At 46.0% G+C, this 17302-nt stretch overlaps 2 protein-coding genes across 2 annotated transcripts; both read left to right on the top strand.

The window, feature by feature from the left end:
* Window positions 1-7285: 7285 nt before the first annotated feature.
* Window positions 7286-12369, top strand: LOC119218525 (lipopolysaccharide-induced tumor necrosis factor-alpha factor homolog). Its single transcript, XM_037473030.2, has 5 exons — window positions 7286-7355; window positions 8428-8594; window positions 9882-10052; window positions 10161-10311; window positions 10574-12369. The coding sequence occupies exons 2-5, from the start codon at window positions 8459-8461 to the stop codon at window positions 10677-10679; spliced, it is 564 nt and encodes a 187-aa protein (XP_037328927.2). The 5' UTR covers window positions 7286-7355; window positions 8428-8458; the 3' UTR covers window positions 10680-12369.
* A 2021-nt stretch (window positions 12370-14390) lies between these two features.
* Window positions 14391-16744, top strand: LOC119218526 (lipopolysaccharide-induced tumor necrosis factor-alpha factor homolog). Its single transcript, XM_062564644.1, has 5 exons — window positions 14391-14471; window positions 15156-15346; window positions 15646-15828; window positions 15937-16087; window positions 16361-16744. Exons 2-5 carry the CDS (start codon window positions 15187-15189, stop codon window positions 16464-16466), a joined length of 600 nt encoding a protein of 199 aa, XP_062420628.1. The 5' UTR covers window positions 14391-14471; window positions 15156-15186; the 3' UTR covers window positions 16467-16744.
* The last annotated feature ends 558 nt before the right edge of the window (window positions 16745-17302 follow it).

Below are 17302 nucleotides of genomic sequence, written 5' to 3' on the forward strand. Positions count from 1 at the left end.
TTTTTAAATGTGAAAAGGATTTCCAATGTAAAACATATGGTACATTTTACTAGTCAATGTATAGATGTTCAGATGCGTCAGTGCTGTATGTTTGTTTGGTTTCTTTGGAATAAAATGGTGTCATCATAAAACGTATAACTTATAATTTGACTTTACATGTTAACCATCCTGTCATGTCTTGCTATTGTAAAGGATTTCTATGCATATAGATGCCAGTCAAACTATGCACGGCAACTAGTCGCATGGCGTGACCGGGTGTCACACTCGGGCTGGGGCAGGATGCAGTGAGGACTCAGGCGCAGAGTTTTTCAATCAAAAGTGCTCTTTATTGTAGACAAACCTAGACGTGCTCCAACGACGAGGGACATATAGACAATGACGCGACAAAGGACAACAGGCACACAGGGTTTAAATACACAAGGGAGGTGCAGGTGATTGGACACAGGTGGAAGCAATCAGGCAATCACAAGACAAGGCAGGAAGTGAAGTTACCCAGGACCACAAGAGACATGAAACTTCAAACTAAAACAGGAAGCGAGGCCAAACCGTGACACCGGGAATTACCTATAAATGACACAAATAATAAAATATATATATTCTAGGATTTCGCTCAGTGGCTCTCGCTGGATGTACTTGGTTTAGTAAGAGAAACTCATGGAGTTACAACCACCTGTCAACAGATTTGATTTAAAATGTATTGACTGTTGGTGGGTTTTCTTTTATTGATTTCATCCATTATCCAAATAACAGGCAACGTGCTACAAAAAAATAAAGGCTAAAGGACACACTTATCTCTGCTGCTGTTTCCCAATAGAGAATAGATTTAGTATTTTTCAGTGAGTTAAAAAGATATAAAATGCCAAATACTAGGACAAGAATATGCACAACTTGGTTGAAGACATTCAAAATCCCCCACGTGTTTATACCAGTCTTACTTCTCCTTTTACTGATCAATCAGTTAAATGTTGAAACAACAAAGATGACGAAGCATTGATTTTTGTATATTTGATCAAAATACAGTTAGAAGGACAAGGTCTTTGTGTTGGTACCTCTTTTGATAATGAAGCTATTACAGTTTATTAGCTTTGATTGTTCCTGCTTGGTTTGCACTACGGTGTAATTAAGCCTCAGAATAAAGTGCCTGAACTGTCGTGACAGCGGCTTGTTATCTGTCAGTTAGCGAGCTGGTTAAGTCAATTAGTCACGCTGAGGCCTCTGCAGAAATCCGGTGTGTGCCTATGTGCGTGTCTGGATGTATTTGTGTGTTCAGGCAGTTGAAGACCCCCCGGCAAGATTATGAGACTTTTGGACTGGACAGCGACGTCCACTGGGGAGGGAAATGAGGAGCGGAGGTGTTGAAACGTGAAAGACCAGGCGGTCGGTGGGCTCCACAGCATCAGCTTCTCTCTCCTCCTCTTCGATGCTCCTCTCAGCCCTTGCGTCTATTTTCCTCTTTCCTTTTCTGCAAAACAACTGTTTTATGGAGGACATATTTCTAATAAATATCACAAATGACATCAAATAAAAAACAAAAAGCTTCGTAAAAGAGGATGTGTTTTCTCCCCCCTCTCCTTCCCTCTGACACAACTAGATGCTGTAGATTCACCGTGCTGCTCTGTGCCGTCCTCCGGGTCTGCTCACTCTGAGCCGCCAGCTGGAACTCTCAGTAATGGACAACAGCATGCAGGCTTCAGAGTCTCGAGGAGCGGGGGTCCATTAGGCGCCATGTCAGTGCTGTGTCTTCACGGCCAACGCTGCATGCGAGACATGTGCAGCAGGGGAGAAAAGACGATGGATGGAGCAGAGTGGGAACGTGAGTGTCAGTCACGGTAAAACAAAGCGCTACCATAACAAATTGTCCATCAGCTTGAGTGTATTAAAGTGATGATGGGAAATTAAATTATGACACGACATGTTTCATCAGTGAAAAGAGTCTCTGTGACACCAGCCCTATTTCAGCTCAGTGATGGATGTCAACCTGCTGCTACGCTGACAGGTGTGCACATGGCTACACAGCATAGAGACAGAGAAGCAACAATAACCAGACTAACAAAAGAACATATCACACCAAACATAACCAAAGCCAGACACTTCAATTGTGTTCACTCACACGTCAGCTAACGTTTCAGAGCTTCCTGTTGTGTAGAGAAAGAAACACCCTTGATTGTTTGTGAGGTAAAACTTTCCCCTCAAAAACCCAATATTCCCTTCAACATCTCAGCAAAATGTTTTTTATGCATATTGCGAGTTGTCTTGGTTCCTCTTTGACCTCTTCCATTTACGATGGCTCAGTGTTATCAGAACAGGGAACACAGGGAACACTCCTCATCTACTGAGAGGGGGGGGGTGTGGTGTATTAAAGCTTCTCTTAACACCAAGAAGCTTTCTCAGATGGTCCAACTCCTCTGAGGGAGAAGGAACCATCTCTCCCTCTTCTGCTGAATTGAGTCATTGAACTTCTGTCTGTGCTTTAGGCTTGTGTTGATGATTTTGTGTATTTTTTATTTTTTTTCTGGATGCTAGTCTGAAATAAATCCTTAATCAAGGATGGACTTAAGAAACAATTTCTCACAAGGGCATTTTCCACTAATTTCCACCACACCAACGTTTCTGGTTTTGTTCCAACTTTGAGAGTTAGAAGTTAAAGGGAATGATTTGGGCCAGCCCACGTTTCAGGAATGTGCCCCTCCCTCCATGTATATGTATATACTGTGTTTATATTTTAATCATGTGATGAAATAGGAATACATTCACATTGCGTGAGCTTGAATTAACCAAACTAAACTAAATTGTCAGATGAGGAAGCTGGTGCAGGCGGAAGGCAGGCAGGCAGGCAGGACTCAAATGCAGAGTTTTCAGAAGGTGATCTTTATTCACCACAGAACCAAACAGAAGCCAAAAACGTGCACCAACGAGGACTGACATGGACAATGACGCGACAAAGGACAACTGGCACACAGGGCTTAAATACACAAGGGAGGTGCAGGTGATTGGACACAGGTGGAATCAATCACGCAATCACAAGACAAGGCAGGAAGTGAAGTTAACCCAGGACCACAAGAGACATGAAACTTCAAACTAAAACAGGAAGCGAAGCCAAACCGTGACAGAACCCCCCCCCTCAAGGACCGAATTCCAGACAGTCCTAAAGGGGAGCAGAACCGGAAAAAATCAGACAAGGGGAGGGAGGGTGGGGACCCGACGATCCTGGACCGCGCGGGGAACTCCGGGTGATGGCGGCCATGTGTCGGGTCCTTCGGGGGGCCGGCCGGGCCTCAGGGTCTCGGGGGTTCTGGCGGGGCGGCGGCCGGGCCCCAGGGTCTCGGGGGGTCTGCCGGGTCGGCGGCCGGGCCTCAGGGTCTCGGGGGGTCTGCCGGGTCGGCGGCCGGGCCTCAGGGTCTCGGGGGGTCTGCCGGGTCGGCGGCCGGGCCTCCGGGTCTCGGGGGGTCTGCCGGGTCGGCGGCCGTGCGTCGTGGCGGGGGGCCTGCCGAGCAGTGCGGCTGCGGCGTCGTCGTGGCGGGGGGCGCCGAGCTGTGCGGCTGCGGCGTCGTCGTGGCGGGGGGCGCCGAGCTGTGCGGCTGCGGCGTCGTCGTGGCGGGCGGCGCCGAGCTGTGCGGCGTCGTCGTGGAGGGGGGCGCCGAGCTGTGCGGCGTCGTCGTGGAGGGGGGCGCCGAGCTGTGCGGCGTCGTCGTGGAGGGGGGCGCCGAGCAGTGCGGCTCCGGCATCGTCGTGGCGGGGGGCGCCGAGCAGTGCGGCTGCGGCGGCCCAACCCCTGACCCCACCCCCCCCCTCAAGGGCCGGATCCCAGACGGCCCCCAGGGGTGGGGGGGAGAGGACCAAGGGATGGGAGGGAGGGGGCACGATCAGGGGCCGTGGGGACGGGCCAGGAGACTGGACTCTGGGGGCCGGAACGGGCGGAGACTGGACTCTGGGGGCCGGAACGGGCGGAGACTGGACTCTGGGGGCCGGAACGGGCGGAGACTGGACTCTGGGGGCCGGAACGGGCGGAGACTGGACTCTGGGGGCCGGAACGGGCGGAGACTGGACTCTGGGGGCCGGAACGGGCGGAGACTGGACTCTGGGGGCCGGAACGGGCGGAGACTGGACTCTGGGGGCCGGAACGGGCGGAGACTGGACTCTGGGGGCCGGAACGGGCGGAGACTGGACTCTGGGGGCCGGAACGGGCGGAGACTGGACTCTGGGGGCCGGAACGGGCGGAGACTGGACTCTGGGGGCCGGAACGGGCGGAGACTGGACTCTGGGGGCCGGAACGGGCGGAGACTGGACTCTGGGGGCCGGAACGGGCGGAGACTGGACTCTGGGGGCCGGAACGGGCGGAGACTGGACTCTGGGGGCCGGAACGGGCGGAGACTGGACTCTGGGGGCCGGAACGGGCGGAGACTGGACTCTGGGGGCCGGAACGGGCGGAGACTGGACTCTGGGGGCCGGAACGGGCGGAGACTGGACTCTGGGGGCCGGAACGGGCGGAGACTGGACTCTGGGGGCCGGAACGGGCGGAGACTGGACTCTGGGGGCCGGAACGGGCGGAGACTGGACTCTGGGGGCCGGAACGGGCGGAGACTGGACTCTGGGGGCCGGAACGGGCGGAGACTGGACTCTGGGGGCCGGAACGGGCGGAGACTGGACTCTGGGGGCCGGAACGGGCGGAGACTGGACTCTGGGGGCCGGAACGGGCGGAGACTGGACTCTGGGGGCCGGAACGGGCGGAGACTGGACTCTGGGGGCCGGAACGGGCGGAGACTGGACTCTGGGGGCCGGAACGGGCGGAGACTGGACTCTGGGGGCCGGAACGGGCGGAGACTGGACTCTGGGGGCCGGAACGGGCGGAGACTGGACTCTGGGGGCCGGAACGGGCGGAGACTGGACTCTGGGGGCCGGAACGGGCGGAGACTGGACTCTGGGGGCCGGAACGGGCGGAGACTGGACTCTGGGGGCCGGAACGGGCGGAGACTGGACTCTGGGGGCCGGAACGGGCGGAGACTGGACTCTGGGGGCCGGAACGGGCGGAGACTGGACTCTGGGGGCCGGAACGGGCGGAGACTGGACTCTGGGGGCCGGAACGGGCGGAGACTGGACTCTGGGGGCCGGAACGGGCGGAGACTGGACTCTGGGGGCCGGAACGGGCGGAGACTGGACTCTGGGGGCCGGAACGGGCGGAGACTGGACTCTGGGGGCCGGAACGGGCGGAGACTGGACTCTGGGGGCCGGAACGGGCGGAGACTGGACTCTGGGGGCCGGAACGGGCGGAGACTGGACTCTGGGGGCCGGAACGGGCGGAGACTGGACTCTGGGGGCCGGAACGGGCGGAGACTGGACTCTGGGGGCCGGAACGGGCGGAGACTGGACTCTGGGGGCCGGAACGGGCGGTGACGGGCGTCTCGGCGCCGGAACGGGCGCTGACGGGCGTCTCGGCGCCGGAACGGGCGCTGACGGGCGTCTCGGCGCCGGAACGGGCTGGGGCGAGCGTCTTTGGGCCGGCTCAGGAGCCGGGGCTGGAGGGGTTCGTCTCCTCCTCCTCCTCGGGCTCTTCCTCGGGTTGAGGATGTCCCGTAGCTCGAGGCACGCCTTTTGATAGCTTCTGGGCCCGAAAACAAAGTTTGTCTTCCGCTGCCAAAATGGACTTCTCACGTCCAAGTAGTCGGGGCCCAGATCGCTCCAAGACTCTGCTGAGTCCTTCTTTGGTCGCGTCATTCTGTCAGATGAGGAAGCTGGTGCAGGCGGAAGGCAGGCAGGCAGGCAGGACTCAAACGCAGAGTTTTCAGAAGGTGATCTTTATTCACCACAGAACCAAACAGAAGCCAAAAACGTGCACCAACGAGGACTGACATGGACAATGACGCGACAAAGGACAACTGGCACACAGGGCTTAAATACACAAGGGAGGTGCAGGTGATTGGACACAGGTGGAATCAATCACGCAATCACAAGACAAGGCAGGAAGTGAAGTTAACCCAGGACCACAAGAGACATGAAACTTCAAACTAAAACAGGAAGCGAAGCCAAACCGTGACATAAATACTACTAAGACTATAAAATACTTTGTGCAGCTATATCACACGTTGAGTCGCACAGGTTAGACACCCTGTAAATATAGCAAGCGACCAAACAAGCTGCTTAACGCTTTGGAGATTGTAAAATTATAAAGAGTATAAAGACAAAAACGATTGAAAAGTCATAGTTTCTTTAAAGTGACACAGAATAATAAAGCTCAATTTTCGGCATTCAATAGACTAAAACCACTTTGTCTGGAAATAGAGTATGTGCATATGTAGAGAACACATATATGGGCTAAAGTTCATTCAAAAAATTATAGATTCTTTCTTTGTTTTAATCATTAGTAAGTACACAGCTCCTTCACATCTTTCTGTAATTCCGTAGGTCTTATTGTATATTTATTCTCTTTATTTCACACTCGGCTGTATAGAAACCAGACAAAAGTTGGCCAAAGTAAAAAAGTGTTCTTTCTGGTTGACTGCTTATTCCATGTGAACAATATGTAACATTACATATAATAGTTATTAAATACAGTCAAGGTTTTTGTGAATGAATGAATGCCACTGCAGCTGTTCAAGCTCTTGATCATTGCTATATATATATAAAGGCCTTTATATACATATATCTATGTTGTCGATCAGTGCCACATAGTGTTATTTACCTTGTCCCATTGCGCCCTCTTCTGGTAATATTAATAATTTGTTTGATAATAAATGGAATTTTGTGTCTACCAATTCTTTTAATAAGCGTGATCTATTTGTAACCCATTTTTTGATGTTGTCATTGTATGGTATTGTATATTGTTAATTTGAAATAATTTGTGTTCTTTCTTATGTTTATTTTGTTCTGGATAAGAAGAAGAACGTCAGCCGTCCCCTTCAACGTTTTTATTGCAGTACAAATCTGGCAAACGTAATGGTTTCTCCCGGTTTGCCTTAAGTATTGAAACATTAAAACAAGTTGTATACGAAACTAATATCTTAATGCCTAACCTTAATATTTTGGTGTTGTGTTGCATTGTGTAATTACACCAATTACACTAATTATTTGTATGTCACTGCAGGGCAGTTTAAGTAAAATATTTGCTTCAATGAGACAAGACACTGCAGGACACAAGACTTATTTCCATAATTGTAGCAAATGTATGTTGGAGCGGGAGAGTAAGATAAACTGCGTGGTTATCTTTGTTGAATTTGTTGTTTCTCTTTGTTGAACGAGTTTTTCAGGCTGTTGCTCCACCTCCTTTTTGACACTGCATTTCTTACACTGTCTTTTTCAGTTGTTCTCAATCAGAGGAAGAAGCAGTGCCAGGCCCCCACACTCTCTCCTGGTTCATTAAGGTAAGCAACATTATGTTCATCCTTAAATTGAGATATACAATCATCGGTTCAGAGTCAGAAGGAATATTACACGATAGCTGAACCCGAAGGCTTCTTGTTTGTCTGATTTTGTTCATTGTTATCTTAAAAACGTTTTTGTCACAGTTTGGGTCTGCTTCCTGTTCTATTTTGGAGTTACCTGTCTCTTCTGTCCCTGCCTTCACTTCCTGCCTTGTCCTGTCTTTCCCTGTGATTGTCTGCCGTGTCCATGATCGTTTCCACCTGTGTTCAATCACCTGCACCCCCCCTGTGTATTTAAGCCTGTCAGTCTCTCGTCTGGTGTGGCGTCATTGCATGTCAATGTCAGAGTACCTGTTATGTGTCACGTCAAGTCCCCCATGCCATGCAAGTCTTTTGTTCCCTGTTTTTGTCTTTGTTTCCTCCTCCTTCTCGCCCTTTTTTATTGGTTGGAGAGATTTTGAGTTTTGCCTTTAGACTATTAAAGTCCTTTTATTTTCTTAAACTAAAGCCCTCCCTCCTTGCCGGCGACCTGTTGTGACAGTTCTTTTTTATGTCTCCACATCCACTTACTATTTCTTATTTGAGGTTTCAGTCACAAACGACTAGAAAGCTCCTGAGAGAAAAATGAGCAAATTTTTGATATCGACTTTAAAACATTCCTATTGTGGGATATTGTCAGATTCACACAGATTTTATTGGATGTATTAAATAATACAGTATTAGCCATTTACTAATGAATAACATGTTACTGTAGTAGATGTCCTACGGAATAAAAAGGTAAATGAGTGGCATCCAGTCACTTTCTACAAGGTGTTTCATTTTGATGGAAAGGTGCAATGTCACCAAACCAGCTTCACATTCCTCTCATGTACAGAGATGAACAGAGATTACTTCACTTCTCTGAAATGCTCCAGAACTGGAATTAGCAAGTGATGCATTTTGTTCTGGTTCTTTTCTCCTAGGGGGTAGATTTGTTCTTTGTTTGTAAATGTTAACAAAAAGCTGAAAAACAAAGAAAATCTTTGAGGATAATTTTGGTTTCCATTTTTTAAATAGTTTTTCCTGCTTACAGGCTTTTCCCCCAGGCTCCTTCAGCAGATATCATGGCAATGGATCAGGGACCTTATCCTGTAGGATCACCCCCACCGTACAACCCGGTAGTCTCTCAATCTAAACAAGTTCAACAGCCCATTCAACAACAACCACCTGTTTACCAGCAACCTCAAGTTGTGCAGCCAGGTGAGTACTTCCAACAAATTTGAGGAACTTTGTGAATGCCAAATATATAAAACAAAGTGAAAAAGCTTTGCAGGTTCAAAAGGGTAATTTCTCAATATTTAAGCTCCAATAAAAACAATGTTCTCAATAATTCCAACCAATAACTAACATACGTGCTTTAAGGACCTCTCTGACTACTATAATACAGAAAATGAAACATTTATACTGTACAAATTTAGAGATTCTCCAAAATAAGTCCCATATTTGCATGTTCAAAATAATAATAATAATAAATAATTAGGGCTGTTAAATGATTACAAATTTTAATCAAATTAATCAGAATTTTCAGTGGATTAATCAGGATTAATCACTATTTGCAATTACACCTTAATCCTAACCATTTTTTCTTTCTGAAATGCATACTAAAGATAAATAACAGGACACAGATACATAATTATCATTATTATTATCATCATTATTATTTTTTACATAAATACATGTTATTGATATTTGACTTGGTTTAATTCATTCCAGAAAATAATCAAATCAATGTTATTTGATAAGTTACAGACTGATTTCCCTGCATGGCTCTAGAAGGGTCTCGAGCCTCTGCAGTTTATCCCACTCTGCTGCGAGTTTGTGCTCCTGATGGTCCAGGGCTGCGATGACCAGACATGTCAACCCTTCCGATATTTCCGGGAGACTCCCGAATTTCAAAGCTCCTCCCGAAAATCTCCCGAACCGACCTTTCTCCCGAATTTCTCCCGATTTCCACCGGACAATAATAAAAGTTACACCTTAAAGTCGAGCGGCAATTAGAACGGAAAAAGATGAGACTGGCGCTGCAAGGAAAACCGCTAGCACCCCCCCACGTTGACCGCTAGCAGCCGCACCCCCCTGGTCCTTTTAAATTGGCAAGTATGGCGATGACGGCCTCTTTATTTCTGCTCACGCGCTTGACCATTTCCAGTGTCGCATTCCAATGTGTTGGAACATTTTGCTGTTGTGTTGGTCACATGATCTGAGGTTGATTTTGTGAATGGCCTGTGAAGATTCAGCGTGGCGCAAACAACTTGCTGAACCTGACGGCCTGACATATGCCTGCAGGTGGCAGTAATGTGTTGTATAGGATGAAGTGCATTCCCTAGAGGAAGAGGTACTTTCCTGACCTGAATAATTTGTCACACTGCGCATGCGTGAAATGTGTTAAAAAAATTGACGTAATTAACAACAAACTACTAATTAACGTCGTTAACGCGCTATTTTTGACAGCCCTATAAATAATTTCTCAATGTATAACCCCCGCAGTCTTTCAACCTCAACCTCAACCTCAGCCTCAACCTCAGCCTCAGCCTGCCACCCAACCCAATATAAATATCACCCTCACATCTCAACAAACTACTCAACAACCCGTTCAACAACAAGTTCAACAACAAGTTCAAGCACCTGTTTACCAGCAAGTTCAAGTTGTGCAGCCCGGTGAGTATTTCCAAACATTTTGGACAAAGTGAGAAAGCTTGAGATTGGTGACGGGTTGGTAAGTAGGTGGAGATTGCTGTTAAATAGTGATGGATGTCTCCCTCACAGTGAACCAAGGGGTGGTGATGATGCAGCCAAAATTCACTGACTCTTCTGGACGGATGACTTGTCCCAACTGCCGAAACACTGTTATGACTCAGCTCAGGCACACCAATGGTTTGTACGCCTGGCTGCTCTGTGGCGTGATGTTCGTCTTCGGGTAAGTAACCCCCCCACTCACACACGGTTTATTGTTGGTAAAGAACCACAATGACCATATGATGGTTTATGCAACGAATCTCTTAAGTATGTTGAATTTGTGCTTATACTTAATTTAACTTTACTCTGTGGGCTTTAACTATTTAAAAACTCAATTTTGAACCTCTTATACCAGGGTTCATTTTACTTTCATATTTTAAACTGAGGGAAATATTATTATGAACGAAGTTTTAATTTAACATTATTCTCATATTCTACACCAGGTGCTGGCCTTGCATGTTCATTCCTTTCTGCGTGTATTCATGCAAAGATGTGGAGCATTCCTGCCCCAGCTGTGGCCACGTCGCGCACGTTCATAAACGCATTTGAAACAACTCTGCTGAAGCAACAACAAAGGGACAAAGGGACTAAATAAAACACATCGTCAACATGAGCTCAGTGTTCACTTGTGTAAAATTGGGTTGTAGCCGCATTACTCTGTGCTCTACAAATGTGTGAGGCAGTTCTTATATCCTATCTATTCTATATCATTCTAATTTGATCATATTAGTGTGCTTCAGTTACTCTGACAGCGTCTGCGCCAACAGCTTCTTCAAAGACGTACAAGACACCAAAACATCTGTGTAGTTTCGGTAGGTTAGGGCCCTGTTCCTCTTACATGGTTCAACAAGTTGATCAAATGCTCAAATTAACGAGATGATTGATGTAAGGCTTTGTCGGTTCCTCAAAGGATGATCCGTGTCTTATTAGTTTGAACCAGATGTCAGTCATACCCCCCCTGGGGAGGAATCCTCCTCTGTCTCTATGACGGTTTCTTCCCATTATCATTTTTCGGGGGAGCCGACGTGAGGATTTCTGGACAGAGGATGTCAGCTGTTAGTCTGTAAAGCCCTCTGTGTCACTGTTTGGGTTTGATTCCTGTTTTATCTGTAGTTACCTGCCTCTTGTGTCCCTGGGTTAGCTTCACTTCCTTCCTTTTCCTGTCATCCCCTGTGTTTGTCTGCCATGTTACCACCTGTGTCCAATCACCTCCACCTTCCCAGTGTATTTAAGCCCTGTGTCTCTTTTGTCCATTTTACATCATTGAATGTCCTTCCTGAATGTTGTCAACCTGTTTCATGTGTACAGACTGTAAAGCCCTCTGAGGCAAATTTGTAATTTGCAATTTTGGGCTATACAAAATAAAATGAATTGAATTGAATTGAACTGTTTGAGTTCTGGATCCCTGTCACTGTTTATTAAAGTACTTTTCGTTTGCGAGTCTGCATTTGAGTCCTGCTTCTGCCAACCCTTTGTGATTTAAATGACGCGACCAAACATGGACTCTACGGATGTGACTACCTGGATGTGAGGAACCCGTTTTGGCAGCATACGACAGATGTTTTATTTGGACCACGGAGACACCAGAGACCCTGCCATGAGGACCGGGACTTTCTCAACCCCAGGAGGAGGAGACGGGCAAGAGGTCGCAGCAACCTCCCGTCCCCGCTGGGCCGACTCACGACTCCAGTCCCGGATCCCGGACTCTTGCCCTGGACTCCAGCCCTGGCTCCACGACTCTTGCCCCTGACACCGCCAGTTCCTGCACCCCTACGCGTGCCGCCGTTGCCCCCGGCTCCCAGTGATCAGTCGCCGGTGTCGGTACACTGCAGCTGCCTCCTTCTTCAGTCGGACGGCTTCCCTGACCACCGGTGTCCACCACGGGGTTCGAGCGTTGTCTCCCCTTGATGTACCTAAGATCTTGAGGCCACAACTCACTGCTGCAGCTTCAGCAATGGAAGTTTTGAACATACACCACTCAGGTTCAACGTCCCCTACCTCCATAGGAATGTCAGAGGAGTGAGTTGAAAACCTTTTGGACCAGGGCCTCCTCCCGACGTTACCAGTTCACTCGCACTACGTGCCTGGGTTTACCAGGTCTGTCTTGAGTCTTCCCCCATCCTCTGACCCAGCTTACCACCAGATCGTGATCAGTTGACAGCAAGGGGGCGTAACCATGGTTTAGACATTGGGGAGGTCCAAATGAATACCCTTCCCCATACATTTCCTTTTTAAACAGGTATTGGGCAGGTGTGGGCACTTGTGGTGTAACAGTGATCCAGCGTGTTCTCCTCTCTATGGGGCGCAGTTTGTAAAATGTCGCACATTCTAAAATCCTGCGCAGTTTTGGTACATTTGGCATTATTTGACAAAATAAAGCGTTACAACATTCTTATGTCTCTTTTTCATTTCGACATTTAGAGAGGAATTGATGTAAATACATGCAAATAACTTTTACAAGGACAATGTTTGGCATTAACACAACATTGTTAAATAATATAAATGTTTCATCTAAATGTAAATGTTAAATGTTATATGTAAATGTTGTATGTAAATGTTAAATGTAAATTCTGCATGTTCAAATAAAGTGCTTCAATTCAGAAAATAAATATCCATCTGCGATGGTCCGCTCGGGATAACAACGGGAAGAAAAGCTTGAATCTGCCCTTTTCTGCTTCACATTTGGACTTAACAGTCTCAGCAAATTATAAATAATACATCTAAACACATTTTAACAATTGAACAGTTTGATAAAATATATACAGTATATCCACTCTCCCACTTTTTTAGTAAGTGGAAGAATTAAGATCTAGTTTTTCTTGTGACTGGCACAGAAGTTCAATAACGGTCGCGATGCTGTTTGCTGCATGTCCACAGACAACAGTCAGAGTTTTCTCCCCCACCCTCTGAAGGCGTAGGGAGGCGACCCTTTTGTCCACCGAGGAAAACTCCAATGTAGCAGCACTCAGCCGAGTCCTTGTGAGTATCCCCACGGCCGCCTGGCGCCTCACACCTTGGGCCACTCCAGAGTAGAGAAGAGTCCATCCACTATCCACGAGTGTGGATCCAGAGCCGAAGATAACCTTTGTGGAGATCAAAAACCCTAACCCTGTTGAAACACTGAACTGGCAGCAGTCAGTTATGAAAACATTGGCCAAATGACCCGTTTCAGGCTTCATGAGCAAATACAGAATGCCTTTGTGTTCATTTCCAAAGCCTCGCATTAAGACATTTCAATCCGGAGAGACTTGTTGAAGTTTGAACACTGCTTTATTATAACATGCATTAATATAGATATTGCAATGTGTTTGGGGCTTGGACTCCATCCTGCGGTAGGATAGACCAGGGGCCTGGATGCTGAGCCGATGGTGATGGTGGTAGAGAATAAGTTGCTCCAATTTCCTGATGTGCCAGGTATTGCTGTAGATTGGAGGTGTCGGGGGGGGGGGGGGGGGGGGGTGGCGGGTCACCTTTGGTGCGCGCTGAAATGACAACTGACAGCAGAGAGAGAGAACAGTCTTTTAACGTTTGCCAGCACTGATGCAATTGGTTTACAGTAACATCACCCACATCTGGTTGGCTGGTACTACCTGACCCCGCCCCTAATCAGCTGGCCGTGTGCCCCCATGGCGAGAGGAAGCCTACCAGGAACGGCAACGCCTGTCCAGTCTTCCTGACTGAATTTTCGCCTAAGCTTCATATATCACTTTATTTAAGACACTGCGCTACTTGCAGGTCGCTGTGTTGTGCCAGATTCTCATTAAAGTTAGAAAAAAACATTTACTGCAAACCTATGGTCATGAAGACTCATTTAACATTACATCCGCCCGGCGTCACTCTGATCTGGTCATCTGCAGTTGCATCAAGGAGAAAACCAATAGGGTGTCAGAATTGTATATGTTTATACATCTCATCCAACCACAATCAAATTCACTATCTGGATGGCGTGATGTGTAGACATAGACATTGTGTTTTTGGTGTGTGTGTTTTTGAACAATGAAAACAAGCCAAAATGAAATGGGAGTAACGAGGCTATTTTTAAAATGTAAGGAGTGTAAAATGTAAGCACAGACATTTGCGCGAAAATCTAAGAAGTAGATGTAAATAGTGGTCTGAAAAATAAATACAGTATAGATACCCAAAATGTCTACTTACGTAAGGTAACAAAGTATTTGTACTTCGTTACTTAACACTTCTGAATTTCTCTTTGTTGAACGAGTTTTTCAGGCTGTTGCTCCACCTCCTTTTTGACACTGCATTTCTTACACTGTCTTTTTCAGTTGTTCTCAATCAGAGGAAGAAGCAGTGCCAGGCCCCCACACTCTCTCCTGGTTCATTAAGGTAAGCAACATTATGTTCATCCTTAAATTGAGATATACAATCATCGGTTCAGAGTCAGAAGGAATATTACACGATACCTGAACCCGAAGGCTTCTTGTTTGTCTGATTTTGTTCATTGTTATCTTAAAAACGTTTTTTGATGTCTCCACATCCACTTACTTTTTCTTATTTGAGCTTTCAGTCACAAGAAAACTCTGAAAATACTAGAAAGCTTCCGAAAGAAAAAGCAAACTTTTGATATTGACTTTAAAACATTCCTATTGTGGGATATTGTCAGATTCACAAACAGATATTATTGGATGTATTAAATAATACAGTATTAGCCATTTACTAATGAATAACATGTTACTGTAGTAGATTTTAATGTCCTACGGAATAAAAAGGTAAATGAGTGGCATCCAGTCACTTTCTACAAGGTGTTTCATTTTGATGGAAAGGTGCAATGTCACCAAACCAGCTTCACTTGCACATTCCTCTCATGTACAGAGATGAACAGAGATTACTTCACTTCTCTGAAATGCTCCAGAACTGGAATTAGCAAGTGATGCATTTTGTTCTGGTTCTTTTCTCCTAGGGGGTAGATTTGTTCTTTGTTTGTAAATGTTAACAAAAAGCTGAAAAACAAAGAAAATCTTTGAGGATAATTTTGGTTTCCATTTTTTAAATAGTTTTTCCTGCTTACAGGCTTTTCCCCCAGGCTCCTTCAGCAGATATCATGGCAATGGATCAGGGACCTTATCCTGTAGGATCACCCCCACCGTACAACCCGGTAGTCTCTCAACCTCAGCAACCCAATGTAAATGTCGCCGTCACATCGCAACAAACCGTTCAACAACAACCACCTGTTTACCAGCAACCTCAAGTTGTGCAGCCAGGTGAGTACTTCCAACAAAGTTGAGGAACTTTGTGAATGCCAAATATATAAAACAAAGTAAAAAAGCTTTGCAGGTTCAAAAGGGTAATTTCTCAATATTTAAGCTCCAATAAAAACAATGTTCTCAATAATTCCAACCAATGACTAACATACGTGCTTTAAGGACCTCTCTGACTACTATAATACAGAAAATGAAACATTTATACTGTACAAATTTAGAGATTCTCCAAATTAAAAGTCTAATTTTTGCATGTTCAAAATAATAATAATAATTCATTTCTCAATGTATAACCCCCGCAGTCTTTCAGCCTCAGCCTCAGCCTCAACCTCAGCCTCAGCCTCAGCCTCAGCCTCAGCCTGCCACCCAACCCAATATAAATATCAACCTCACATCTCAACAAACTACTCAACAACCCGTTCAACAACAAGTTCAACAACAAGTTCAAGCACCTGTTTACCAGCAAGTTCAAGTTGTGCAGCCCGGTGAGTATTTCCAAACATTTTGGACAAAGTGAGAAAGCTTGAGATTGGTGCCGGGTTGGTAAGTAGGTGGAGATTGCTGTTAAATAGTGATGGATGTCTCCCTCACAGTGAACCAAGGGGTGGTGATGATGCAGCCAAAATTCACTGACTCTTCTAGACAGATGACTTGTCTCAACTGCCGAAACACTGTTATGACTCAGCTCAGGTACACCAATGGTTTGTACGCCTGGCTGCTCTGTGGCGTGATGGGAGTCTTCGGGTAAGTAAAGTAACCCCCCCCCCCCCACACACACACACACACACTTATTCATATAGAACCACAATGACCATATGATGGTTAATGCAACAGACTATCTTAAGTATGTTGAATTTGTGCTTGAACATAATTTAACTTTACTCTGTGGGCTTTAACTATTTAAAAACTCCAATGACATTTTTGATATATATATATATCTTATACCAGGGTTCAGTTTACTTGGATTTTTTTATGAACAAAGTATTATTTTAACATTATTCTAATATTCTACACCAGGTTATTGCCTTGCATGTTCATTCCTTTCTGCGTGGATTCATGCAAAGATGTGGAGCATTCCTGCCCCAGCTGTGGCCACGTCGTGCACGTTCATAGACGCATTTGAAACAACTCTGCTGAAGCAACAACAAAGGGACAAAGGGACTAAATTAAAATCTGTACAAACCACCTTTTACATCTTCCGCTAGACCCACCTCTTCAGACTATACCTAAAAAACAAAAAAACACAAAACAAATTGTAGCACTTTAATTTTACTTGTAATGCACTTCTTGTTTCTTGTTCTTCTTGGTTTCCTTCTTCTGGGTATCCTTCTGTTTAAAGCTGGATTTTGATTCTGATCTACTTGTTCCATTAAATTACCCAATTAATAAAATTGCAATTGATCACTATTGGATTGTAGCTTTCATTACTATTTTAACTGTCTTTGTGACTGAATTTTATCATTAAGAATATATATATATATATATATATTAAGTTCAGATCATGTTTTGAGATCAAAATGTAACTCTTAGCAGATATCACATGATCATCAGTAATGTGAATAAATATTTATATATAAATGTAATGGTCTAAACTGCAAAAGCAGATTTCTGTCAGTACAAATTATTATACATAAATATGCCATAACGGAAAACTGTGATTCTTAGAAAAACACAAGGTACCTTGAAAGATAGTGAAACATTTGTAAATCCTGCATCATCATGTAGAGGGAGCAGCAAAAATAATCCTTTTTGGTGCAACACGTTCATTCTTTCCCCAAGAAATCCTCAATCACAACATCAAATGATATGCAAGCCCGCCCCCCTGACGTGAAACCTTTGAAAGGCGGGTGTTGACCCACTTGAAGAACATCACAGGGCCGCTGCTGGGTGTGTTTTCTCCCCACTGCTCTTCTCCCTCTACACCAACAGCTGCACCTCAGAGGCCCCAACTGTCAAAAA

Source organism: Pungitius pungitius, chromosome 9, assembly GCF_949316345.1.
Source record: "Pungitius pungitius chromosome 9, fPunPun2.1, whole genome shotgun sequence".
NCBI classification, from domain to species: Eukaryota; Metazoa; Chordata; class Actinopteri; order Perciformes; family Gasterosteidae; genus Pungitius; species Pungitius pungitius.

What these genes read in the sequence shown, in the direction of transcription:
- LOC119218525 (XM_037473030.2), top strand. Translation starts at nt 8,459, where the DNA reads ATGGCAATGGATCAGGGACCTTATCCTGTAGGATCACCCCCACCGTAC. An exon ending in AGTTCAAGTTGTGCAGCCCG is followed by an intron (nt 10,053 to 10,160) that starts GTGAGTATTTCC and finishes TCTCCCTCACAG; the next exon opens with TGAACCAAGGGGTGGTGATG. An exon ending in GGCGTGATGTTCGTCTTCGG is followed by an intron (nt 10,312 to 10,573) that starts GTAAGTAACCCC and finishes ATTCTACACCAG; the next exon opens with GTGCTGGCCTTGCATGTTCA.
- LOC119218526 (XM_062564644.1), top strand. Translation starts at nt 15,187, where the DNA reads ATGGCAATGGATCAGGGACCTTATCCTGTAGGATCACCCCCACCGTAC. An exon ending in ACCTCAAGTTGTGCAGCCAG is followed by an intron (nt 15,347 to 15,645) that starts GTGAGTACTTCC and finishes TAACCCCCGCAG; the next exon opens with TCTTTCAGCCTCAGCCTCAG. An exon ending in GGCGTGATGGGAGTCTTCGG is followed by an intron (nt 16,088 to 16,360) that starts GTAAGTAAAGTA and finishes ATTCTACACCAG; the next exon opens with GTTATTGCCTTGCATGTTCA.